The sequence below is a fragment of the Oncorhynchus masou genome, unplaced genomic scaffold, assembly GCF_036934945.1.
Source record: "Oncorhynchus masou masou isolate Uvic2021 unplaced genomic scaffold, UVic_Omas_1.1 unplaced_scaffold_1129, whole genome shotgun sequence".
Classification (NCBI taxonomy): Eukaryota; Metazoa; Chordata; class Actinopteri; order Salmoniformes; family Salmonidae; genus Oncorhynchus; species Oncorhynchus masou.
This window is the reverse complement of record NW_027001031.1, coordinates 62,008-82,934: the sequence shown is the minus strand read 5'-3', so window position 1 is coordinate 82,934 and position 20,927 is coordinate 62,008. Positions and strand designations below refer to the sequence as shown.

General features: G+C 47.5%; 1 protein-coding gene across 1 annotated transcript in view; it reads right to left on the bottom strand.

The window, feature by feature from the left end:
- The window catches only part of LOC135529321 (mRNA-decapping enzyme 1B-like), a 28,564-nt gene that overhangs the window by 4,539 nt on the left and 3,098 nt on the right, over positions 1-20,927 (bottom strand). The window contains exons 3-9 of the mRNA XM_064958110.1: positions 19,309-19,436; positions 8,839-8,905; positions 8,484-8,640; positions 4,467-4,598; positions 3,060-4,229; positions 2,931-2,963; positions 777-1,004 (exon numbers count right to left, since the gene is read on the bottom strand). Coding sequence (XP_064814182.1) covers positions 777-1,004; positions 2,931-2,963; positions 3,060-4,229; positions 4,467-4,598; positions 8,484-8,640; positions 8,839-8,905; positions 19,309-19,436 — 1,915 coding nt within the window. The remainder of the gene's footprint in view (positions 1-776; positions 1,005-2,930; positions 2,964-3,059; positions 4,230-4,466; positions 4,599-8,483; positions 8,641-8,838; positions 8,906-19,308; positions 19,437-20,927) is intronic.

The following is a 20,927-nucleotide window of genomic DNA, read 5'->3' as shown; positions in this document are numbered from 1 at the left end:
ATCAAGTGCGCCCACCGCCGACAGGGCTTCTGAATCAAGTGCGCCCACCGCCGACAGGGCTTCTGAATCAAGTGCGCCCACCGCCGACAGGGCTTCTGAATCAAGTGCGCCCACCGCCGACAGGGCTTCTGAATCAAGTGCGCCCACCGCCGACAGGGCTTCTGAATCAAGTGCGCCCACCGCCGACAGGGCTTCTGAATCAAGTGCGCCCACCGCCGACAGGGCTTCTGAATCAAGTGCGCCCACCGCCGACAGGGCTTCTGAATCAAGTGCGCCCACCGCCGACAGGGCTTCTGAATCAAGTGCGCCCACCGCCGACAGGGCTTCTGAATCAAGTGCGCCCACCGCCGACAGGGCTTCTGAATCAAGTGCACCCACCGCCGACAGGGCTTCTGAATCAAGTGCACCCACCGCCGACAGGGCTTCTGAATCAAGTGCACCCACCGCCGACAGGGCTTCTGAATCAAGTGCACCCACCGCCGACAGGGCTTCTGAATCAAGTGCACCCACCGCCGACAGGGCTTCTGAATCAAGTGCACCCACAAAAATAAAAAATACAAGAAGCGCAAAACTTCATTGTTGTCTTTTCTCCAGAAAGGTCAGGAATGACTCGACTAGTAATGCCTTGAAGACCAACCAGTTGATCTGGATCGACCGCTTGGTGACCACTGCCTTATATGAACTGTGAACACGTACAAGCACTGAAATTGTTGCGTGACGCTGTTGTTCCGTGTAACTTTGTTTCTGTAAAAACAGCCTGGCTCCTCCTCTCCTACCTGTATGAGGTGCAGCAGGGTGGCCTGGAGCTGGCTCTTAGAGAGGCCCCTGGGTTGGGGGTCGTCAGGGGCCTGTGGGGCCAGGAGGGCTGAGGGAGGATTAGGGCCAGGGGGGCAGTGGGTGTCCCCAGAGGCTTTGGCCTGGGGGCGCTTGGCCTGGGAGAAGACACTGGGGGACAGGAGCAGGGTAGTTGCCACCGTGGCTGGGATACGCTGGGGGGAGATCACCTGGAGACAGAGAGGAGATGGTTAGAGACAGAGACCTTACTTCCACAAACACAGATCCCTCCCTGTGCAAAACCACTCCAGCACTTTGTTACAGTCCTTTGAGTCAGATAGGATATATATATTTAGTATGTTACAGTCCTTTGAGTCAGATAGGATATATATATTTAGTATGTTACAGTCCTTTGAGTCAGATAGGATATATATATATTTAGTATGTTACAGTCCTTTGAGTCAGATAGGATATATATATTTAGTATGTTACAGTCCTTTGAGTCAGATATATATATATATACACATATATTTAGTATGTTACAGTCCTTTGAGTCAGATAGGATATATATATATTTAGTATGTTACAGTCCTTTGAGTCAGATAGGATATATATATATTTAGTATGCTACAGTCCGTTGAGTCAGATAGGATATATATATATATTTAGTATGTTACAGTCCGTTGAGTCAGATAGGATATATATATTTAGTATGTTACAGTCCTTTGAGTCAGATAGGATATATATATTTAGTATGTTACAGTCCTTTGAGTCAGATAGGATATATATATATTTAGTATGTTGCAGTCCTTTGAGTCAGATAGGATATATATATTTAGTATGTTACAGTCCTTTGAGTCAGATATATATATATACACATATATTTAGTATGTTACAGTCCGTTGAGTCAGATAGGATATATATATTTAGTATGTTACAGTCCTTTGAGTCAGATATATATATATACACATATATTTAGTATGTTACAGTCCGTTGAGTCAGATAGGATATATATATTTAGTATGTTACAGTCCTTTGAGTCAGATAGGATATATATATTTAGTATGTTACAGTCCGTTGAGTCAGATAGGATATATATATTTAGTATGTTACAGTCCTTTGAGTCAGATAGGATATATATATTTAGTATGTTACAGTCCTTTGAGTCAGATAGGATATATATATATTTAGTATGTTACAGTCCTTTGAGTCAGATAGGATATATATATTTAGTATGTTACAGTCCTTTGAGTCAGATATATATATATACACATATATTTAGTATGTTACAGTCCGTTGAGTCAGATAGGATATATATATATTTAGTATGTTACAGTCCTTTGAGTCAGATATATATATATACACATATATTTAGTATGTTACAGTCCTTTGAGTCAGATATATATATATACACATATATTTAGTATGTTACAGTCCTTTGAGTCAGATAGGATATATATATTTAGTATGTTACAGTCCTTTGAGTCAGATATATATATATATATATTTAGTATGTTACAGTCCTTTGAGTCAGATAGGATATATATATTTAGTATGTTACAGTCCTTTGAGTCAGATATATATATTTAGTATGTTACAGTCCTTTGAGTCAGATAGGATATATATATTTAGTATGTTACAGTCCGTTGAGTCAGATAGGATATATATATTTAGTATGTTACAGTCCTTTGAGTCAGATAGGATATATATATATATATTTAGTATGTTACAGTCCTTTGAGTCAGATAGGATATATATATTTAGTATGGTACAGTCCTTTGAGTCAGATATATATATTTAGTATGTTACAGTCCTTTGAGTCAGATAGGATATATATATTTAGTATGTTACAGTCCGTTGAGTCAGATATATATATATATATATATTTAGTATGTTACAGTCCGTTGAGTCAGATATATATATATATTTAGTATGTTACAGTCCTTTGAGTCAGATAGGATATATATATTTAGTATGTTACAGTTCTTTGAGTCAGATAGGATATATATATATATATTTAGTATGTTACAGTCCTTTGAGTCAGTTAGGATATATATATTCAGTATGTTACAGTCCTTTGAGTCAGATAGGATATATATATATTCAGTATGTTACAGTCCTTTGAGTCAGATAGGATATACATATTTATTTCTTACCTGGAACTTCTGAGTAGCGGTGCCTGCAGAGTTCTTGTCAGCCAAACTGTCCAGAGACCTGGCTGTAGAATGAGCCGACTGCTGGCCGTGCTGCCCCATGGCTGGGGGGGCTGAGGGGGCTAGAGGGGCTGGCTCGTGGAAGCGAGGAGCCAGGTTAGAGGAAGGCCTAGTGGGCTCCGGGACCAGACTCTGCTCCTGTTGAACCAGCTGCAGCCTCTGGAGCAGCTCATGGGGGGAGACGACACCGGTTAGCTGCCCCGGCTGGGGGGGAGCTGGCAGGGGTTGGAGGTATAGGGGCTGGGGGTTCTGGAAGGGGTGGAAAGGGTGACAGGGCTGTGACTGAGGATGACCAGGCTGGGGTTGGTGGGGAGGTTGAGACTGGGAGGGGTGTGAGGGCAACATGGGGACCAGCATCTGGGGGGGCTTGGAGGGGCTGAAGTACAACGACCGGGCCTGGTGAGGAGGGAGGTGATGGTGTTGAGAACCAGGGAAGCCCAAAGCATCCACCAGGACAGGCTGAGGATGGGCAGACTGGAGACCAGGGATGAGAGGAGGAGGACGAGGACAACAGGGAGCGGAGGTGGTCATTGAAGGGGTGGTGGAAGTGGGCTGGTTCTGGAACAGTCTCTGGATGGGGTCTTGTCTGGCCTGGGTCTGATGGTGGAGGACAGAGGGGGCTCCGTTCTCACGCAGTCTGTTCTCGGGTGACTCGGAGACGGGCTGGAGCTGCTCCATAGGACCTCCTCTCTGGAGCTGCTCCATAGGACCTCCTCTCTGGAGCTGCTCCATAGGACCTCCTCTCTGGAGCTGCTCCATAGGACCTCCTCTCTGGAGCTGCTCCATAGGACCTCCTCTCTGGAGCTGCTCCATAGGACCTCCTCTCTGGAGCTGCTCCATAGGACCTCCTCTCTGGAGCTGCTCCATAGGACCTCCTCTCTGGAGCTGCTCCATAGGACCTCCTCTCTGGAGCTGCTCCATAGGACCTCCTCTCTGGAGCTGCTCCTGAGGCTGGGAGGAGGCGGCGGCATCCTTCATGAGCTTCTGGAAGGCAGGGCAGTGCTGCTGGGGGCTGCTACCTGAGATCAGACCTCCTTCCTGGGCCTGGAGATGGAGCTGGGCCTGGACTGGGTCGTCGTAGGTCAGGGAGCGGGCCACCGCCGGGCGGACACCTCCAGGCTTCCCCTGGGGCTGGGACACTGGACCTCCTGACCCAGCCATGGGAGAGACCAGCTCTGCTCTGGGCTGCTGTACACCAAACAGAGTGGCCAGAGAGAGAGGCCTGGGCTCTCCTCGACCATCCTAAGAGAGGAAAAGGGTGATGGAGAGAGAGGGGGAGAGATCGGTGGTGTGAAACAGAAAGGAGAGAACATAAGGAAAACAAACAGTAGAGCTGAACTGTGAAACCAGGTCAACACTGTGTTAGACATCAGCAATTTGACCATTAAAAAACACCCAACTAATTCACAGGGTGGATAAACCACATTTAAAAATCGACTTATTTCCATTGTGTTGAATAAGGTGAAAGGCTCTGTGTACCTGAACAGGCCTCTCCTGTAGCCCAGGCTGGGGATATCTCTCCATAGGTTTGACAGGGATAGGTTTGATCAGGCTGGGGTTGGCATTAAGGACACTACACCCTCCTATCTCTTTAGGCTCTGGCTGACCACCCTGAGAGGAGAGACAGAGAGAGACAATAAGAGGACATTGATGTCCGTTCATTTAACCCATTTTCATACATGGCGCATTCAGGAATACATTAGTATGCAAACATTATGATACAGCAGCAGACATCGTATTTCCTCAGAATAACATTAAATCACAAGGCTGCAGGCTTGTTATATGCTTTAGTGCCCCCTAGTGGTAGTGGTGTGTTAGTACCTTGTCAGAGTGGTAGCATGTGGTGTAGAGCTTACTGTGAAATGCTAACTTTTGCAAGCCCTTCATTGTCTTAACTGCATTGTTGGTTAAGAAAATATTTACTAAATAAACTTAAGTAAAAAAACGTTTAAAAGTAACAAAATAACGAGGCTATATACAGGGGGTACCGGTACTGAGTCAGTGTGGGGGCTATATACAATGGGTACCGGTACTGAGTCAGTGTGGGGGCTATATACAATGGGTACCGGTACTGAGTCAGTGTGGAGGCTATATACAGGGGGTACTGGTAAAGGGGGAGACCTAGTCAGTTGTACAACTGAATGCATTCAACTGAAATGAGTCTTCCTTATTTAACCCCACCCCTCTGAATCAGAGAGGTGCTGGGGGGGCTGCCTTAATGGACGCCAGGGAACACTGGGTTCACTGCCTTGTTCAGGGGCAGAACGACAGATATTTACCTTGTCGGCTCGGTACAGAGTAAAATGTGCGGTGGTAGAGGTTAGTCGGTAATCTGCACACGTAGGTAGGAGTAAAGTGACTAGACCATAAACAGCGAATAGCAGCAGTGTAAAAACAAAAGGGGGGGGGGGGGGTGAATCAAATAGTCCAGATGGCCATTTTATCAATAGTTCAGCAGTCTTATGGCTTGGGGGGAAAGCTGTTAAGGAACCAAGGGACGTGAAACTCAACCCACTCAACTACAGACCAGGCAATGTGAATGGGGTCCGGCCCTCCTTTTCCTGTAGTCCACAATCATCTCCTTAGTCTTGCTCACATTGAGGGAGAGGTTGTTGTCGTGGCACCACACTACCAGGTCTCTGACCTCCTCCCTATAGGCCGTCTCATCGTTGTCGGGGATCAGGCCTACCACTACCACCGTTGGGTCGTCAGCAAACTTGATGGTGTTGGAGTCGTGCCTGGCCACGCAGTTGTAGGTGAACAGGGAGTACAGGAGGGGACTGAGCACGCTCCTCTGAGGGGCCCCGTGTTGAGGATCAGCGTGGCAGATGTGTTGTTGCCTTCCCTCACCACCTGGGGGCGGTCCGTCAGGAAGTCCAGGATCCAGTTGCAGAGGGAGGTGTTTAGTCCCAGGGTCCTTAGCTTAGTGATGAGCTGCGAGGGGACTATGGTGTTGAACGCTGAGCTGTAGTCAATGAACAGCATTCTCACATAGGGGTTCCTTTTGTCCAGGTGGGAAAGAACAGTGTGGAGTGGGTCTAGGGTTTCTGGGATGATGGTGTTGATGTGAGCCATGACCAGCCTTTCAAAGCATTTCATGGCTACGGGGCGGTAATCATTTAGGCAGGTTACCTTCGCTTCCTAGGGCACAGGGACGATGGTGGTCTGTTTGAAACATGTTGGTATTACAGACTCAGTCAGGGAGAAGTTGAAAATGTCAGTGAAGACACTTGCCAGTTGGTCCACGCATGCGCAGAGTCCACGTCCTGGTAACCCGTCTGGCCCCGCGGCCTGTTTAAAGGTCTTGCTCACATCGGCTACGGAGTGCGGTCTTAGCACCAGCAGCGGTTTGTAGACGGCGATGAGAACGCTCTTGGTAGACAGTGTGGTCTACAGCTTATCATGAGGTACTCTACCTCAGGCGAGCAATACCTCGAGACTACTGTTAAGGCTCGGGACAATACTGCCCCCTTTGGATGAATGGTGTGCCCAAAGTAAACTAAAAAAAAAAAACTGTCAAAAATTGCTAATATATGCATATAAAAATTATTATTGAATAGAAAACACTCTAAAGCTTCTAAAACCGTTCGAATTATGTCTGTATGTAAAGCAGAACTCACAGGGCAGCCATTCTCCCAAACTCTCTCTCTCTCTCCTAAGAAAGTTGCTCCAACTTTGACGTCATCGCCCCCACCCTTCCCAACCAGCTACGGATCTGGGAACAGTTTCTATTTCTTCAGCGCGCTCTCGTCTTTCAATGAGACGTGGAACGGAGAAAATAGCACGAGCTTTGACTGCTTGGCTGGCAAAATACTGAGGTGTCACGAGTTTTCAGGTGCGCGCTCTGTGAAAAGGGTCTTTTTTTTCCGGCTTGCATGAGGAGAGTTCGTTATGTTTGAATTAATCGCCAATTGTTTTGTACGTTAAAAACATCCTAAAGCTTGATTCTGCACTTAGTTTGACCAGTTTAATTTGAAGTTTTGATGCGCAATTTTCGTGATCAGAAGTCCTTTTTGGGGTAATTCACCTGAAGATGTTAGCGTTTGCTAATACAAAGACACACCAACAGCAACCAAACGTTATATTAGGTAAGTATAACTCCTTCCACGACATTCTTGTCGAAGACCATCAAAGGTAAGGGAATACTTATGTTATAAAATTGTATTTTTGTCAAATCCAACATAGTAGAGAAATAATGCTAATGGCTGAGCGCCGTCTCAGATTATTGAATAGTGAACGAATTCTGTAACGTTAAAAATAAATGTAACACAGCGTTTGCATTAAGAAGAAGTGTATCTTTCTAAATATATGTAGAACATGTATATTTAGTCAAAGTTTATGATGTTTATTGCTGTTATCTGGCGTTAGCTGCCGGAGCTATTTATAATTTCTCCGGACATTTCTGCTGCATTTTTTGAACATGGCTCAATGTAAACGGAGATTTATGGATATAAATTGCATATTATTGAAAAAAACATAAATGTACTGTGTAACATGTGCTATTACTGTCATCTGATGAAGATTTTCAAAAGGTTAGTGAACAATTTTTCTTTTAATCCTGCGTTTGTGATTGTGCTATTTTGCATAGCAAAGTGGCTACATATTGTATGCTTTCCTAGTGGTGGTTTAACATAAATATGTGCTATGTTTTCGCTGTAAAACATTTTAAAATTCTGACATGCTGGGTAGATGAACAAGGTGTTTATCTTTCATTTAAGCTATTGGACTTGTTAATGTGTGGAGGTTAAATATTTTTAAGAATAATTTTGCTTTCCCTGCTCCACCGTTTGGGCTGAGGGGGGGGGGGGGTGTTCCCAGTTGGGAACCTGCAGCCCCTTCAGGTTAATATTAGGCTTACAGTGGGTACCTACCTTGTCATAGTGGTAAACACATACAGTGGGGACCTACCCTGTCATAGTGGTAAACACATACAGTGGGGACCTACCCTGTCATAGTGGTAAACACATACAGTGGGGACCTACCCTGTCATAGTGGTAAACACATACAGTGGGGACCTACCCTGTCATAGTGGTAAACACATAGTGGGGACCTACCCTGTCATAGTGGTAAACACATACAGTGGGGACCTACCCTGTCATAGTGGTAAACACATACAGTGGGGACCTACCCTGTCATAGTGGTAAACACATACAGTAGGGACCGACCCTGTCATAGTGGTAAACACATACAGTGGGGACCTACCCTGTCATAGTGGTAAACACATACAGTGGGGACCTACCCTGTCATAGTGGTAAACACATAGTGGGGACCTACCCTGTCATAGTGGTAAACACATACAGTAGGGACCGACCCTGTCATAGTGGTAAACACATACAGTGGGGACCTACCCTGTCATAGTGGTAAACACATACAGTGGGGACCTACCCTGTCATAGTGGTAAACACATACAGTGGGGACCTACCCTGTCATAGTGGTAAGCACATACAGTGGGGACCTACCCTGTCATAGTGGTAAGCACATACAGTGGGGACCTACCTTGTCATACTCATTGCGTGCTTTGGTCAGCATCTGCAGGATGTCCACTCCTTGTCCCTTCCCAGGGTCCCCTGCTGCCTCCAGGGCTCGAGGAGACACCAAGCCCCCCTGACCCCGTTGACCCCGCTGGGCTAGGGCCTGTTCCTGTTTCGTCAGACTGAGAGAGGAGAGGTTAGAGGTGAGTGTCGTTTGGTATGTGTGTGTGTCGGTCAGTGCTGTGCTGTTGTGAACTGGCAATGGTAGTGCACACACACACACACACACACACACACACACACACACACACACAGTGTGTTTTAGTGCAGGGACAGTGTCATGGGGACACAGAGAGAGAGGGTGGGAGTGTGTTACTCACTACTTCATAAGCTCTGCGATGCGCTGGCAGTCCGCCTTATCATAGAACCAGATGCCATAGATAGCTACTAGAGAGAGAGAGAGAGACAGAGAGAGACAGAGAGAGAGACAGAGAGAGAGACAGAGAGAGAGACAGGTCACATGTCAGTCAATGGCCGTAACGGATGCTCCAATCTAAATCCAGATAAAACAGTGCAGCAGCGACGTCAACATCAGACCCCTCAGACACAGAGCCACGGCTAAATACACGAGCTGGAGCCACGGCTAAATACACGAGCTGGAGCCACGGCTAAATACACGAGCTGGAGCCACGACTAAATACACGAGCTGGAGCCACGGCTAAATACACGAGCTGGAGCCACGGCTAAATACACGAGCTGGAGCCACGGCTAAATACACGAGCTGGAGCCACGGCTAAATACACGAGCTGGAGCCACGGCTAAATACACGAGCTGGAGCCACGGCTAAATACACGAGCTGGAGCCACGGGAGTCGAGCTGGAGCCACGGCTAAATACACGAGCTGGAGCCACGGCTAAATACACGAGCTGGAGCCACGGCTAAATACACGAGCTGGAACCACGTGAGTCGAGCTGGAGCCACGGCTAAATACACGAGCTGGAGCCACGGCTAAATACACGAGCTGGAGCCACGGCTAAATACACGAGCTGGAGCCACGGCTAAATACACGAGCTGGAACCACGTGAGTCGAGCTGGAGCCACGGCTAAATACACGAGCTGGAGCCACGGCTAAATACACGAGCTGGAGCCACGGCTAAATACACGAGCTGGAGCCACGGGAATCATTACACAGACATCACAAAACACTGGGAGAAAGGAACCAAAGTTAGTGCACGTGTTTATGTGATCCAAAATCTAAAATAACCTGAACGATGAATGCCGGCGACTGCTGAGCTAGGTTCACTGCTGTGTGTGTGTGTGTGTGTGTGTGTGTGTGTGTGCGTGTGTGTGTGTTTTGGCAGGTTCTCTGATGTGTTCCTTCCTGGAAGGCAGGCAGAAGAGGAATAGAGGCTATGTCCCAATCATCTCTCTTTCCTCTCAAAGAGTGCACTTGTTCACTTCACTTAACTGATTTTAAAAATGAAATATGGTATAAGTACTGGTATAAGAAATATGGTGGAAACTCCCACTAGGCCAAGCCTCCAACCAATACAATGCTTGTAGATGTGGGAAGCAGTGAACGAGTGAACACTTGAGGGGAATTGTGATATTATGGGACACCCCCCCGACCGTGGAGAAGGTGCTACATATATACCCCCCCACGGTGGAGAAGGTGCTACTTATAAACCCCCCCCCACAGTGGAGAAGGTGCTACATATAAACCCCCCACAGTGGTGAAGGTGCCACATATAAACCCCCCACAGTGGTGAAGGTGCCACATATAAACCCCCCACAGTGGAGAAGGTGCTACCCCCCCCCCCCCCCCACAGTGGAGAAGGTGCTACATATAACCCCCCACCCACCCACAGTGGAGAAGGTGCCTCATATAAACCCCCACAGTGGAGAAGGTGCTACATATAACCCCCCACCCACCCACAGTGGAGAAGGTGCCTCATATAAACCCCCCACAGTGGAGAAGGTGCCACATATAAACCCCCCACAGTGGAGAAGGTGCTACATATAAACCCCCCACAGTGGAGAAGGTGCTACATATAAACCCCCCACAGTGGAGAAGGTGCCACATATAAACCCCCCCACAGTGGAGAAGGTGCCACATATAAACCCCCCCACAGTGGAGAAGGTGCCACATATAAACCTTTCTCCTACTGGGACAGCGCTCATCCGGGATGATTCCTCATTCCTCGGGAACAGAAGACATACCGCTAGATTCCAGGAAGAGGTGGCTGGGCTGCGTTCAGCAGAGCACAACATATTCCACTATCGAGACACAGTGGGGTTTCCTACAGCCATTATATTAAAATGCTCCCTCTTTATCAGTCATGACTCATGCCAGACCACGTTAACTTCTTGGAAACTGTGATGACTTTTACCGAGTGGAATCATCATGGACGAAATCAAAGATAAAATACATGAAGAAAAAAGTCCTGTGTTAAATCTCCTCGTGATGTTTAGTTCATGATTCATGACATCGTTTATGGACGAAGTGGAGGTTCTGGGTTCTGTCACCATGACCTCATTACCTTCTTAGTCTAATAACTAGTCAGTGGAGCCAACGTCAATATTACAGACAGATACGTGCTATGAGAAAGCACAACATGTCTCTGTGGCAGTTACCCAGGGTGAGGGGCAGGCTGGAGCCCCATTCATTAGGAGGTGGGGTCGAGGGGTTATTGAGACTCTGCAGCAGTGGGAGTTGGAAGCCAGGCCCCTACTCTACTCAGTGTGACTGAGACAGGAGCCCCGTTGACAGGCAGACTAGGAACACTTCTCCTGTCACCATCACAGTGAGAACTCAGGCAGCCTCAAATAGGCCGCGTAGGAAGATAACGCTCAGGCACGGCGGTCGGCCAAAGAAAAGGAGGACAGGGGGTGAGATAAGAAAGGAGAGAGAAAGGAGGGAAGAGTGAGGTGGGGCGACAGGGCGGAGACTGAGGGACTGAAGGCCAGCCAGTAGACTAGAGCATGTTGACTCCTGACTGACAGAGAGACAGACGACAGTGAGAGAGTAACTGAGTCAGTGAGGACAGCGGGTCTGAGTAGCTGGATCTTAAGGTTGGAGCTGCTACTGTGTCCGTCTGCCTGCCTGCTGCCATCCTGTCTGCCCCCTGAGCTGTGTGCCCTGCACTGCCCTGCCTGCCTGGGGCTGTGGAGAGCCAAGCTAAAGGTCACCGCCTGGAAAAAGGACCAGACAGACACTCCAAGCCCTGGGAAATTTAAGAGCCAGCGAGGGCAGCGAGGAGAGAGATCTCTGGAGGAGCTGAGGAGAGACCACTTGGCTTAGTAGCTACAGGGGACTACTCTGGTTAGACTCATATACTACTCTCTCTGGGAAGGACTGAGACATTACCCAGCCTCACACCAGACAGTCTCTCTGAGAAGACAGTACAGAGGACAGACAGGAGACTGGTATCTCAGCAGTACCAGAGGACAGACAGACAGGAGACTGGTATCTCAGCAGTACCAGAGGACAGACAGACAGGAGACTGGTATCTCAGCAGTACCAGAGGACAGACAGACAGGAGACTGGTATCTCAGCAGTACCAGAGGACAGACAGGAGACTAGTATCTCAGCAGTACCAGAGGACAGACAGGAGACTAGTATCTCAGCAGTACCAGAGGACAGACAGACAGGAGACTGGTATCTCAGCAGTACCAGAGGACAGACAGACAGGAGACTGGTATCTCAGCAGTACCAGAGGACAGACAGACAGGAGACTAGTATCTCAGCAGTACCAGAGGACAGACAGGAGACTAGTATCTCAGCAGTACCAGAGGACAGACAGGAGACTAGTATCTCAGCAGTACCAGAGGACAGACAGACAGGAGACTGGTATCTCAGCAGTACCAGAGGACAGACAGGAGACTAGTATCTCAGCAGTACCAGAGGACAGACAGACAGGAGACTGGTATCTCAGCAGTACCAGAGGACAGACAGACAGGAGACTGGTATCTCAGCAGTACCAGAGGACAGACAGACAGGAGACTGGTATCTCAGCAGTACCAGAGGACAGACAGACAGGAGACTAGTATCTCAGCAGTACCAGAGGACAGACAGGAGACTAGTATCTCAGCAGTACCAGAGGACAGACAGACAGGAGACTGGTATCTCAGCAGTACCAGAGGACAGACAGACAGGAGACTGGTATCTCAGCAGTACCAGAGGACAGACAGGAGACTGGTATCTCAGCAGTACCAGAGGACAGACAGACAGGAGACTGGTACCACAGCAGTACCAGAGGACAGACAGACAGGAGACTGGTACCACAGCAGTACCAGAGGACAGACAGGAGACTAGTATCTCAGCAGTACCAGAGGACAGACAGGAGACTAGTATCTCAGCAGTACCAGAGGACAGACAGGAGACTAGTATCTCAGCAGTACCAGAGGACAGACAGGAGACTGGTATCTCAGCAGTACCAGAGGACAGACAGGAGACTGGTATCTCAGCAGTACCAGAGGACAGACAGACAGGAGACTAGTATCTCAGCAGTACCAGAGGACAGACAGACAGGAGACAGGTATCTCAGCAGTACCAGAGGACAGACAGACAGGAGACTGGTATCTCAGCAGTACCAGAGGACAGACAGACAGGAGACTGGTATCTCAGCAGTACCAGAGGACAGACAGGAGACTGGTATCTCAGCAGTACCAGAGGACAGACAGGAGACTAGTATCTCAGCAGTACCAGAGGACAGACAGACAGGAGACTGGTATCTCAGCAGTACCAGAGGACAGACAGACAGGAGACTGGTATCTCAGCAGTACCAGAGGACAGACAGACAGGAGACTGGTATCTCAGCAGTACCAGAGGACAGACAGACAGGAGACTGGTACCACAGCAGTACCAGAGGACAGACAGACAGGAGACTGGTACCACAGCAGTACCAGAGGACAGACAGGAGACTAGTATCTCAGCAGTACCAGAGGACAGACAGGAGACTAGTATCTCAGCAGTACCAGAGGACAGACAGGAGACTAGTATCTCAGCAGTACCAGAGGACAGACAGGAGACTGGTATCTCAGCAGTACCAGAGGACAGACAGGAGACTGGTATCTCAGCAGTACCAGAGGACAGACAGACAGGAGACTAGTATCTCAGCAGTACCAGAGGACAGACAGACAGGAGACAGGTATCTCAGCAGTACCAGAGGACAGACAGACAGGAGACTGGTATCTCAGCAGTACCAGAGGACAGACAGACAGGAGACTGGTATCTCAGCAGTACCAGAGGACAGACAGGAGACTGGTATCTCAGCAGTACCAGAGGACAGACAGGAGACTAGTATCTCAGCAGTACCAGAGGACAGACAGACAGACAGGAGACTGGTATCTCAGCAGTACCAGAGGACAGACAGACAGACAGGAGACTGGTATCTCAGCAGTACCAGAGGACAGACAGACAGGAGACTGGTATCTCAGCAGTACCAGAGGACAGACAGACAGGAGACTGGTACCTCAGCAGTACCAGAGGACAGACAGGAGACTGGTATCTCAGCAGTACCAGAGGACAGACAGACAGACAGGAGACTGGTATCTCAGCAGTACCAGAGGACAGACAGACAGACAGGAGACTGGTATCTCAGCAGTACCAGAGGACAGACAGACAGGAGACTGGTATCTCAGCAGTACCAGAGGACAGACAGACAGGAGACTGGTACCTCAGCAGTACCAGAGGACAGACAGGAGACTGGTATCTCAGCAGTACCAGAGGACAGACAGGAGACTGGTATCTCAGCAGTACCAGAGGACAGACAGGAGACTGGTATCTCAGCAGTACCAGAGGACAGACAGACAGGAGACTGGTACCTCAGCAGTACCAGAGGACAGACATACAGACAGACAGACAGACAGACAGACTAGTATCTCAGCAGTACCAGAGGACAGACAGACAGACAGACAGACAGACAGACAGACAGACAGACAGACAGACAGGAGACTAGTATCTCAGCAGTACCAGAGGACAGACAGACAGACAGACAGACAGACAGACAGACAGACAGACAGACAGACAGACAGGAGACTAGTATCTCAGCAGTACAAGAGGACAGACAGACAGGAGACTAGTATCTCAGCAGTACCAGAGGAAACGTGGTCTAAACGTTGTCCCCTCGTAGCAGCTCCACAACACCACTACCAGACTATCGTCTCAGAGGGACGATGTTGGGCAGGTTGTTCCAGCGTAAACCCAAACATGAGCGTCTTCAAGAGGAGCCGGAGGTTGGGCCAGCCAAGGGGACGCTCATCACAGAGACAGAGATGGAGTACACCTACGTACGACCAGGAGGTAAGGACAACCTCAAAGACTTGTCATATGTCTGTCTCCCAAATGGCACACTATTCCTTATAGAGTGGCCTGGTCCTGGTCACACGTAGTGCACTATAAAGGGAATATGGTGCTATTTAGAACGCATCGGCTCTGGTCAAACGTAGTGCACTATAAAGGGAATAGGGTGCTATTTAGAATGCATAGGCTCTGGTCAAACGTAGTGCACTATAAAGGGAATAGGGTGCTATTTAGAATGCATAGGCTCTGGTCAAACGTAGTGCACTATAAAGGGAATATGGTGCTATTTAGAATGCATAGGCTCTGGTCAAACGTAGTGCACTATAAAGGGAATCACTAGCCTACGTCAAACTACTATCCCCCATAGTAGAAAAGTTGACCTAGTCTATTGTCAGCTCGTCGAGAAAGAAATATGGCCTATTCCAAACAGACTCTGGGACAGCTGTGGGACGATAGATCCCAGATTCATACCACCAGTAGGCCTCAGATACATTCGACCGGCTATTATCAACCATTATTTCTTCCCATTACCAGCGCAGCAACGTGCACAAGGCAGCAGGCTACACACGGATGTTCCTTCCATAATGCAAATAGCGGAGAAAACACTATTGTCAAAAAGGGCAATGCACATGAGAGCGGCTCCATGTGACAGAGATGAAAATATGTGTTAGAACGAGGGGAGATCTAATATGCAACAACGAGCACGGGCTGCTAATATAACCAGGACTGTGCTTTTGGCTACTGGACAATGAAAGTTGATGTATAAGAATGGCCTCCACAGATGTTGACTAGGCTACTCTGAAGCAAGGTAAGACATGCCTCATAATGTGTTATCAAACACTCAGGTTTCAAAACAATGAAGTATATGTTATGACAATGCATACTGCGTTGAGAAAGACTTCCGTTGACTGTGCATTTTCTGTTTGAGATACTGAAGCAGCTCTTGCGATTTCTGACAGATTTCTATCTGTATGGTGTGATAAATAAGATAGATAATGAACTGTACACACGCCCCAATTTAATTCCACAAAATTATGCAAATTAACCTATAGACTAATATTCACAACCAGTAAAATGTTTTTTTCTTATCAACGAATAGACTTAAAGCATTATTTTGCAATCGGATGTTTTCTTCTCTTCCCAGACAATTGGCCGGCACCAATTTAGTTTATTTAAATAAATAAATAAATATATATAATATAATTATAATATATATAAATATATAATTATATATAAATATATAATATAATATAAATGATTTTTTTTTTCGTCCAAAAACCGGCTATGACCGGCTAACAGAAACCCTTGCTCTCAATGTCACAATGATGTCACAATGATGTCACAGTTGAGACAACATTCTAAATTGGCCTGGCTGGCTCCTCCACCAGCTAATGACCCCATAACCAAATACTTGTTTAGTGATAAGATTCTGTGACCTCTCGTGAAAGGTCATGTTGAGGGACGTGTGGTGTTCTAAACATCACATATAAATAACTCCGCTATATGTTCTTCACCCCCCGTATAGTTGTGTTTGTGTGTAAATGTCTAATAATTAGACCAAGGAGTCCAGCAATATCTTAAAACAAAGCATTCCACCTGCCTGTCACTGAGAATGGTGTGTGTGTGTGTTGTGTGTCCCACTTATAATGACAGGTTGGTTTGTATCTAACGTAGTAGGCTGGTTGGCTGGCTATCTGCTGTTGGCAGGACACTGGCGGTAGAAAACCGGCACAGAGGCACTCAAACCCGGGACTACTGCCACAAAAATACCTCTGAACCATATATGGACCTGTGGGGCCACAGCCACTAGACTAGAGAGGCTCCAGGCTCCTCTCCTCAGGGTACGTGTGTCTGCTGCACTGAGTCTCTTTCTCAGCCTGCAACAGACCTGGGTTCTAATACTATTCGAAGTCATTTCAACCACTTTATCTGGGCTTCATTGAGCTTGTCTAGCTCAACAGATTGATTGAATAGTCCCCAAGCTATAAATCCCACCCATCAGGCACTCCAGCCAGGCTAGGGGATACGCTATAAGTTTGTGTTGAAAGATTTCAAATAGTGCTTGAACCCAGGTATGATATGCACTCCCCAAATAGTTCTCATTTAGATGAAGTGCTCCATGATGGGCCAGGATTCCTGGACTAAACCACATGGTAGAAAGTTAGCTGCATCTTCAATCTGTTTAAACTATGCTGAACTCTCCAGTAGTATTGACCATGATTCACGTCCAATCTCTTTTTAGAAATGCAAGTTCTGGTCTCATCAAATGTAAATCTCCTGAGACGTGAAGCCCAGCAGGACTGAAATAAATATGTTCTGGAATGCAAACATCAACATCTACAGGCCTACACCTCAGACACATAGTTCCCGTGGCGATGTAAACACACCTCCTCAGGCACATAGTTCCTGTGGGGATGTAAACACGCCTCCTCAGGCACATAGTTCCCATGGCGATGTAAACACACCTCCTCAGACACATAGTTCCCATGGTGATGTAAACACGCCTCCTCAGGCACATAGTTCCTGTGGGGATGTAAACACGCCTCCTCAGGCACATAGTTCCCGTGGTGATGTAAACACGCCTCCTCAGGCACATAGTTCCCGTGGTGATGTAAACACGCCTCCTCAGGCACATAGTTCCCGTGGGGATGTAAACACACCTCCTCAGGCACATAGTTCCCGTGGTGATGTAAACACGCCTCCTCAGGCACATAGTTCCCGTGGGGATGTAAACACACCTCCTCAGACACATAGTTCCTGTGGTGATGTAAACACGCCTCCTCAGGCACATAGTTCCCGTGGTGATGTAAACACGCCTCCTCAGACACATAGTTCCTGTGGTGATGTAAACACGCCTCCTCAGACACATAGTTCCCATGGTGATGTAAACACGCCTCCTCAGACACATAGTTCCTGTGGTGATGTAAACACGCCTCCTCAGGCACATAGTTCCCATGGTGATGTAAACACACCTCCTCAGACACATAGTCCCGTGGTGATGTAAACACACCTCCTCAGGCACATAGTCCCGTGGTGATGTAAACACACCTCCTCCGGCAACATAGTTCCCGTGGTGATGTAAACACGCCTCCTCGGGCAACATAGTTCCCATGGCGATGTAAACACACCTCCTCCGGCAACATAGTTCCCGTGGTGATGTAAACACACCTCCTCGGGCAACATAGTTCCCGTGGTGATGTAAACACGCCACCTCCGGGAACATAGTTCCCGTGGTGATGTAAACACACCTCCTCAGGCACATAGTTCCCATGGTGATGTAAACACGCCTCCTCAGACACATAGTTCCTGTGGTGATGTAAACACACCTCCTCAGGCACATAGTTCCCATGGTGATGTAAACACGCCTCCTCAGGCACATAGTTCCCGTGGTGATGTAAACACGCCTCCTCAGGCACATAGTTCCCGTGGGGATGTAAACACACCTCCTCAGGCACATAGTTCCCGTGGTGATGTAAACACGCCTCCTCAGGCACATAGTTCCCGTGGTGATGTAAACACACCTCCTCAGACACATAGTCCCGTGGTGATGTAAACACACCTCCTCAGGCACATAGTCCCGTGGTGATGTAAACACACCTCCTCCGGCAACATATTTCCCGTGGTGATGTAAACACGCCACCTCCGGGAACATAGTTCCCGTGGTGATGTAAGCGGTACAAGACCCGAGGGGGTTGGAAGCAGTTCGCTGATGCCTTCATATGTTTCACAAGGTATTGAAATGCCCAGTACTGGGTAGGTAGACTGAATAGTGCAGGGGACTTACAGAGAGGCCAGAACTGGGTAGGTAGACTGAATAGAGCAGGGGACTTACAGAGAGGCCAGTACTGGGTAGGTAGGTTGAATAGTGCAGGGGACTTACAGAGAGGCCAGTACTGGGTAGGTAGACTGAATAGTGCAGGGGACTTACAGAGAGGCCAGTACTGGGTAGGTAGACTGAATAGTGCAGGGGACTTACAGAGAGGCCAGTACTGGGTAGGTAGACTGAATAGTGCAGGGGACTTACAGAGAGGCCAGTACTGGGTAGGTAGGCTGAATAGAGCAGGGGACTTACAGAGAGGCCAGTACTGGGTAGGTAGACTGAATAGTGCAGGGGACTTACAGAGAGGCCAGTACTGGGTAGGTAGACTGAATAGTGCAGGGGACTTACAGAGAGGCCAGTACTGGGTAGGTAGGCTGAATAGTGCAGGGGACTTACAGAGAGGCCAGTACTGGGTAGGTAGACTGAATAGTGCAGGGGACTTACAGAGAGGCCAGTACTGGGTAGGTAGACTGAATAGTGCAGGGGACTTACAGCGAGCCCAGGTTCTATGTAGGGAGGGTTAACAGCCCTGGTACTATGTGGGTAGGGTTAATAGTGCAGGGGACTTACAGCGAGCCCAGGTTCTGAGTAGGGAGGGTTAACAGCCCTGGTACTATGTGGGTAGGGTTAATAGTGCAGGGGACTTACAGCGAGCCCAGGTTCTGAGTAGGGAGGGTTAACAGCCCTGGTACTATGTGGGTAGGGTTAATAGTGCAGGGGACTTACAGCGAGCATTCCTGTAGAGCAGGAACGGATCCTGCAGCTGGAAGTCCAGGTCTTTAGTGATGGGTTCAGTCAGGTTCTCCATACTCAGCCTGTTCATTATGGTGAAGCCGTGTCTGGGAGATGCTAGCCTGAGGACAAACAGGAAGGCATGAATAGAAAGAGTTAAAACCTCTACAGGATCGGTGTCCATAAACCGGGACAGTTGTTGCTCAATATGCGATAATGTGACTAGACTTTCCGGGACATAGACATGTCTTATAAGGACAGAAAGCTTCAATTCTTGTTAATCTAACTGCAGCGTCCAATTTACAGTAGCTATTGCAGAATAAAAAAATACCTGCTGTTGTTGGAGCAGAGTGCACAACAACAAAACACTTATCACTGCAACTGGTTTGATACATTCCCCTCAGAAGGTAAACGGTCTACTGATCTGCTCTGATGTGTCATTCTGAGGGGCCCAGAGATAAAATGTAGTGTAGTTTAAATACATTTGTATATTAAAACGTAGGAACTGGCTTTACAGCTGTCTCTGGCTCCACACCTAGCCATCTAGATGTCTTTCTAATTTATTTTATCTTTATTTAATTAGGCAAGTCAGTTAAGAACACATTCTTATTTTCAATGATGGGGAGGCTCTTTACATTACATACAAGTTGAATAACCAGTGTAACGTGCTAACAGACTGGAAACGAACTGGTGACGCATCAGAGTTTGTGTATTTTCTTAGGAGAACAAGAACGACAGTGGTAATGTATGTACAAGTAGGCCTACAAGGAAACAGAAAGGTTCTACATGTTCAAAGTAGTCCTACAAGGAAACAGAAAGGTTCTACATGTTGAAGTAGGCCTACAAGGCAACAGAAAGGTTCTACATGTTCAAAGTAGTCCTACAAGGAAACAGAAAGGTTCTACATGTTGAAGTAGGCCTACAAGGCAACAGAAAGGTTCTACATGTTGAAGTAGGCCTACAAGGCAACAGAAAGGTTCTACATGTTGAAGTAGGCCTACAAGGCAACAGAAAGGTTCTACATGTTGAAGTAGGCCTACAAGGCAACAGAAAGGTTCTACATGTTGAAGTAGGCCTACAAGGCAACAGAAAGTTTCTACATGTTGAAGTAGGCCTACAAGGCAACAGAAAGTTTCTACATGTTGAAGTAGGCCTACAAGGCAACAGAAAGTTTCTACATGTTGAAGTAGGCCTACAAGGCAACAGAAAGGTTCTACATGTTGAAGTAGGCCTACAAGGCAACAGAAAGGTTCTACATGTTGAAGTAGGCCTACAAGGCAACAGAAAGGTTCTACATGTTGAAGTAGGCCTACAAGGGAACAGAAAGGTTCTACATGTTGAAGTAGGCCTACAAGGAAACAGAAAGGTTCTACATGTTGAAGTAGGCCTACAAGGAAACAGAAATGTTCTACATGTTGAAGTAGGCCTACAAGGAAACAGAAAGGTTCTACATGTTGAAGTAGGCCTACAAGGAAACAGAAAGGTTCTACATGTTTATAACCTATTTCCTGGGAGGGATAGTATGTGTGGAAGTAATCATGGCTCTTCAAGGCTACAGGCCATAATAGTCTACTCAGTGATAACCAATCTGTTCAAAGGGGGGGCTGACGTAG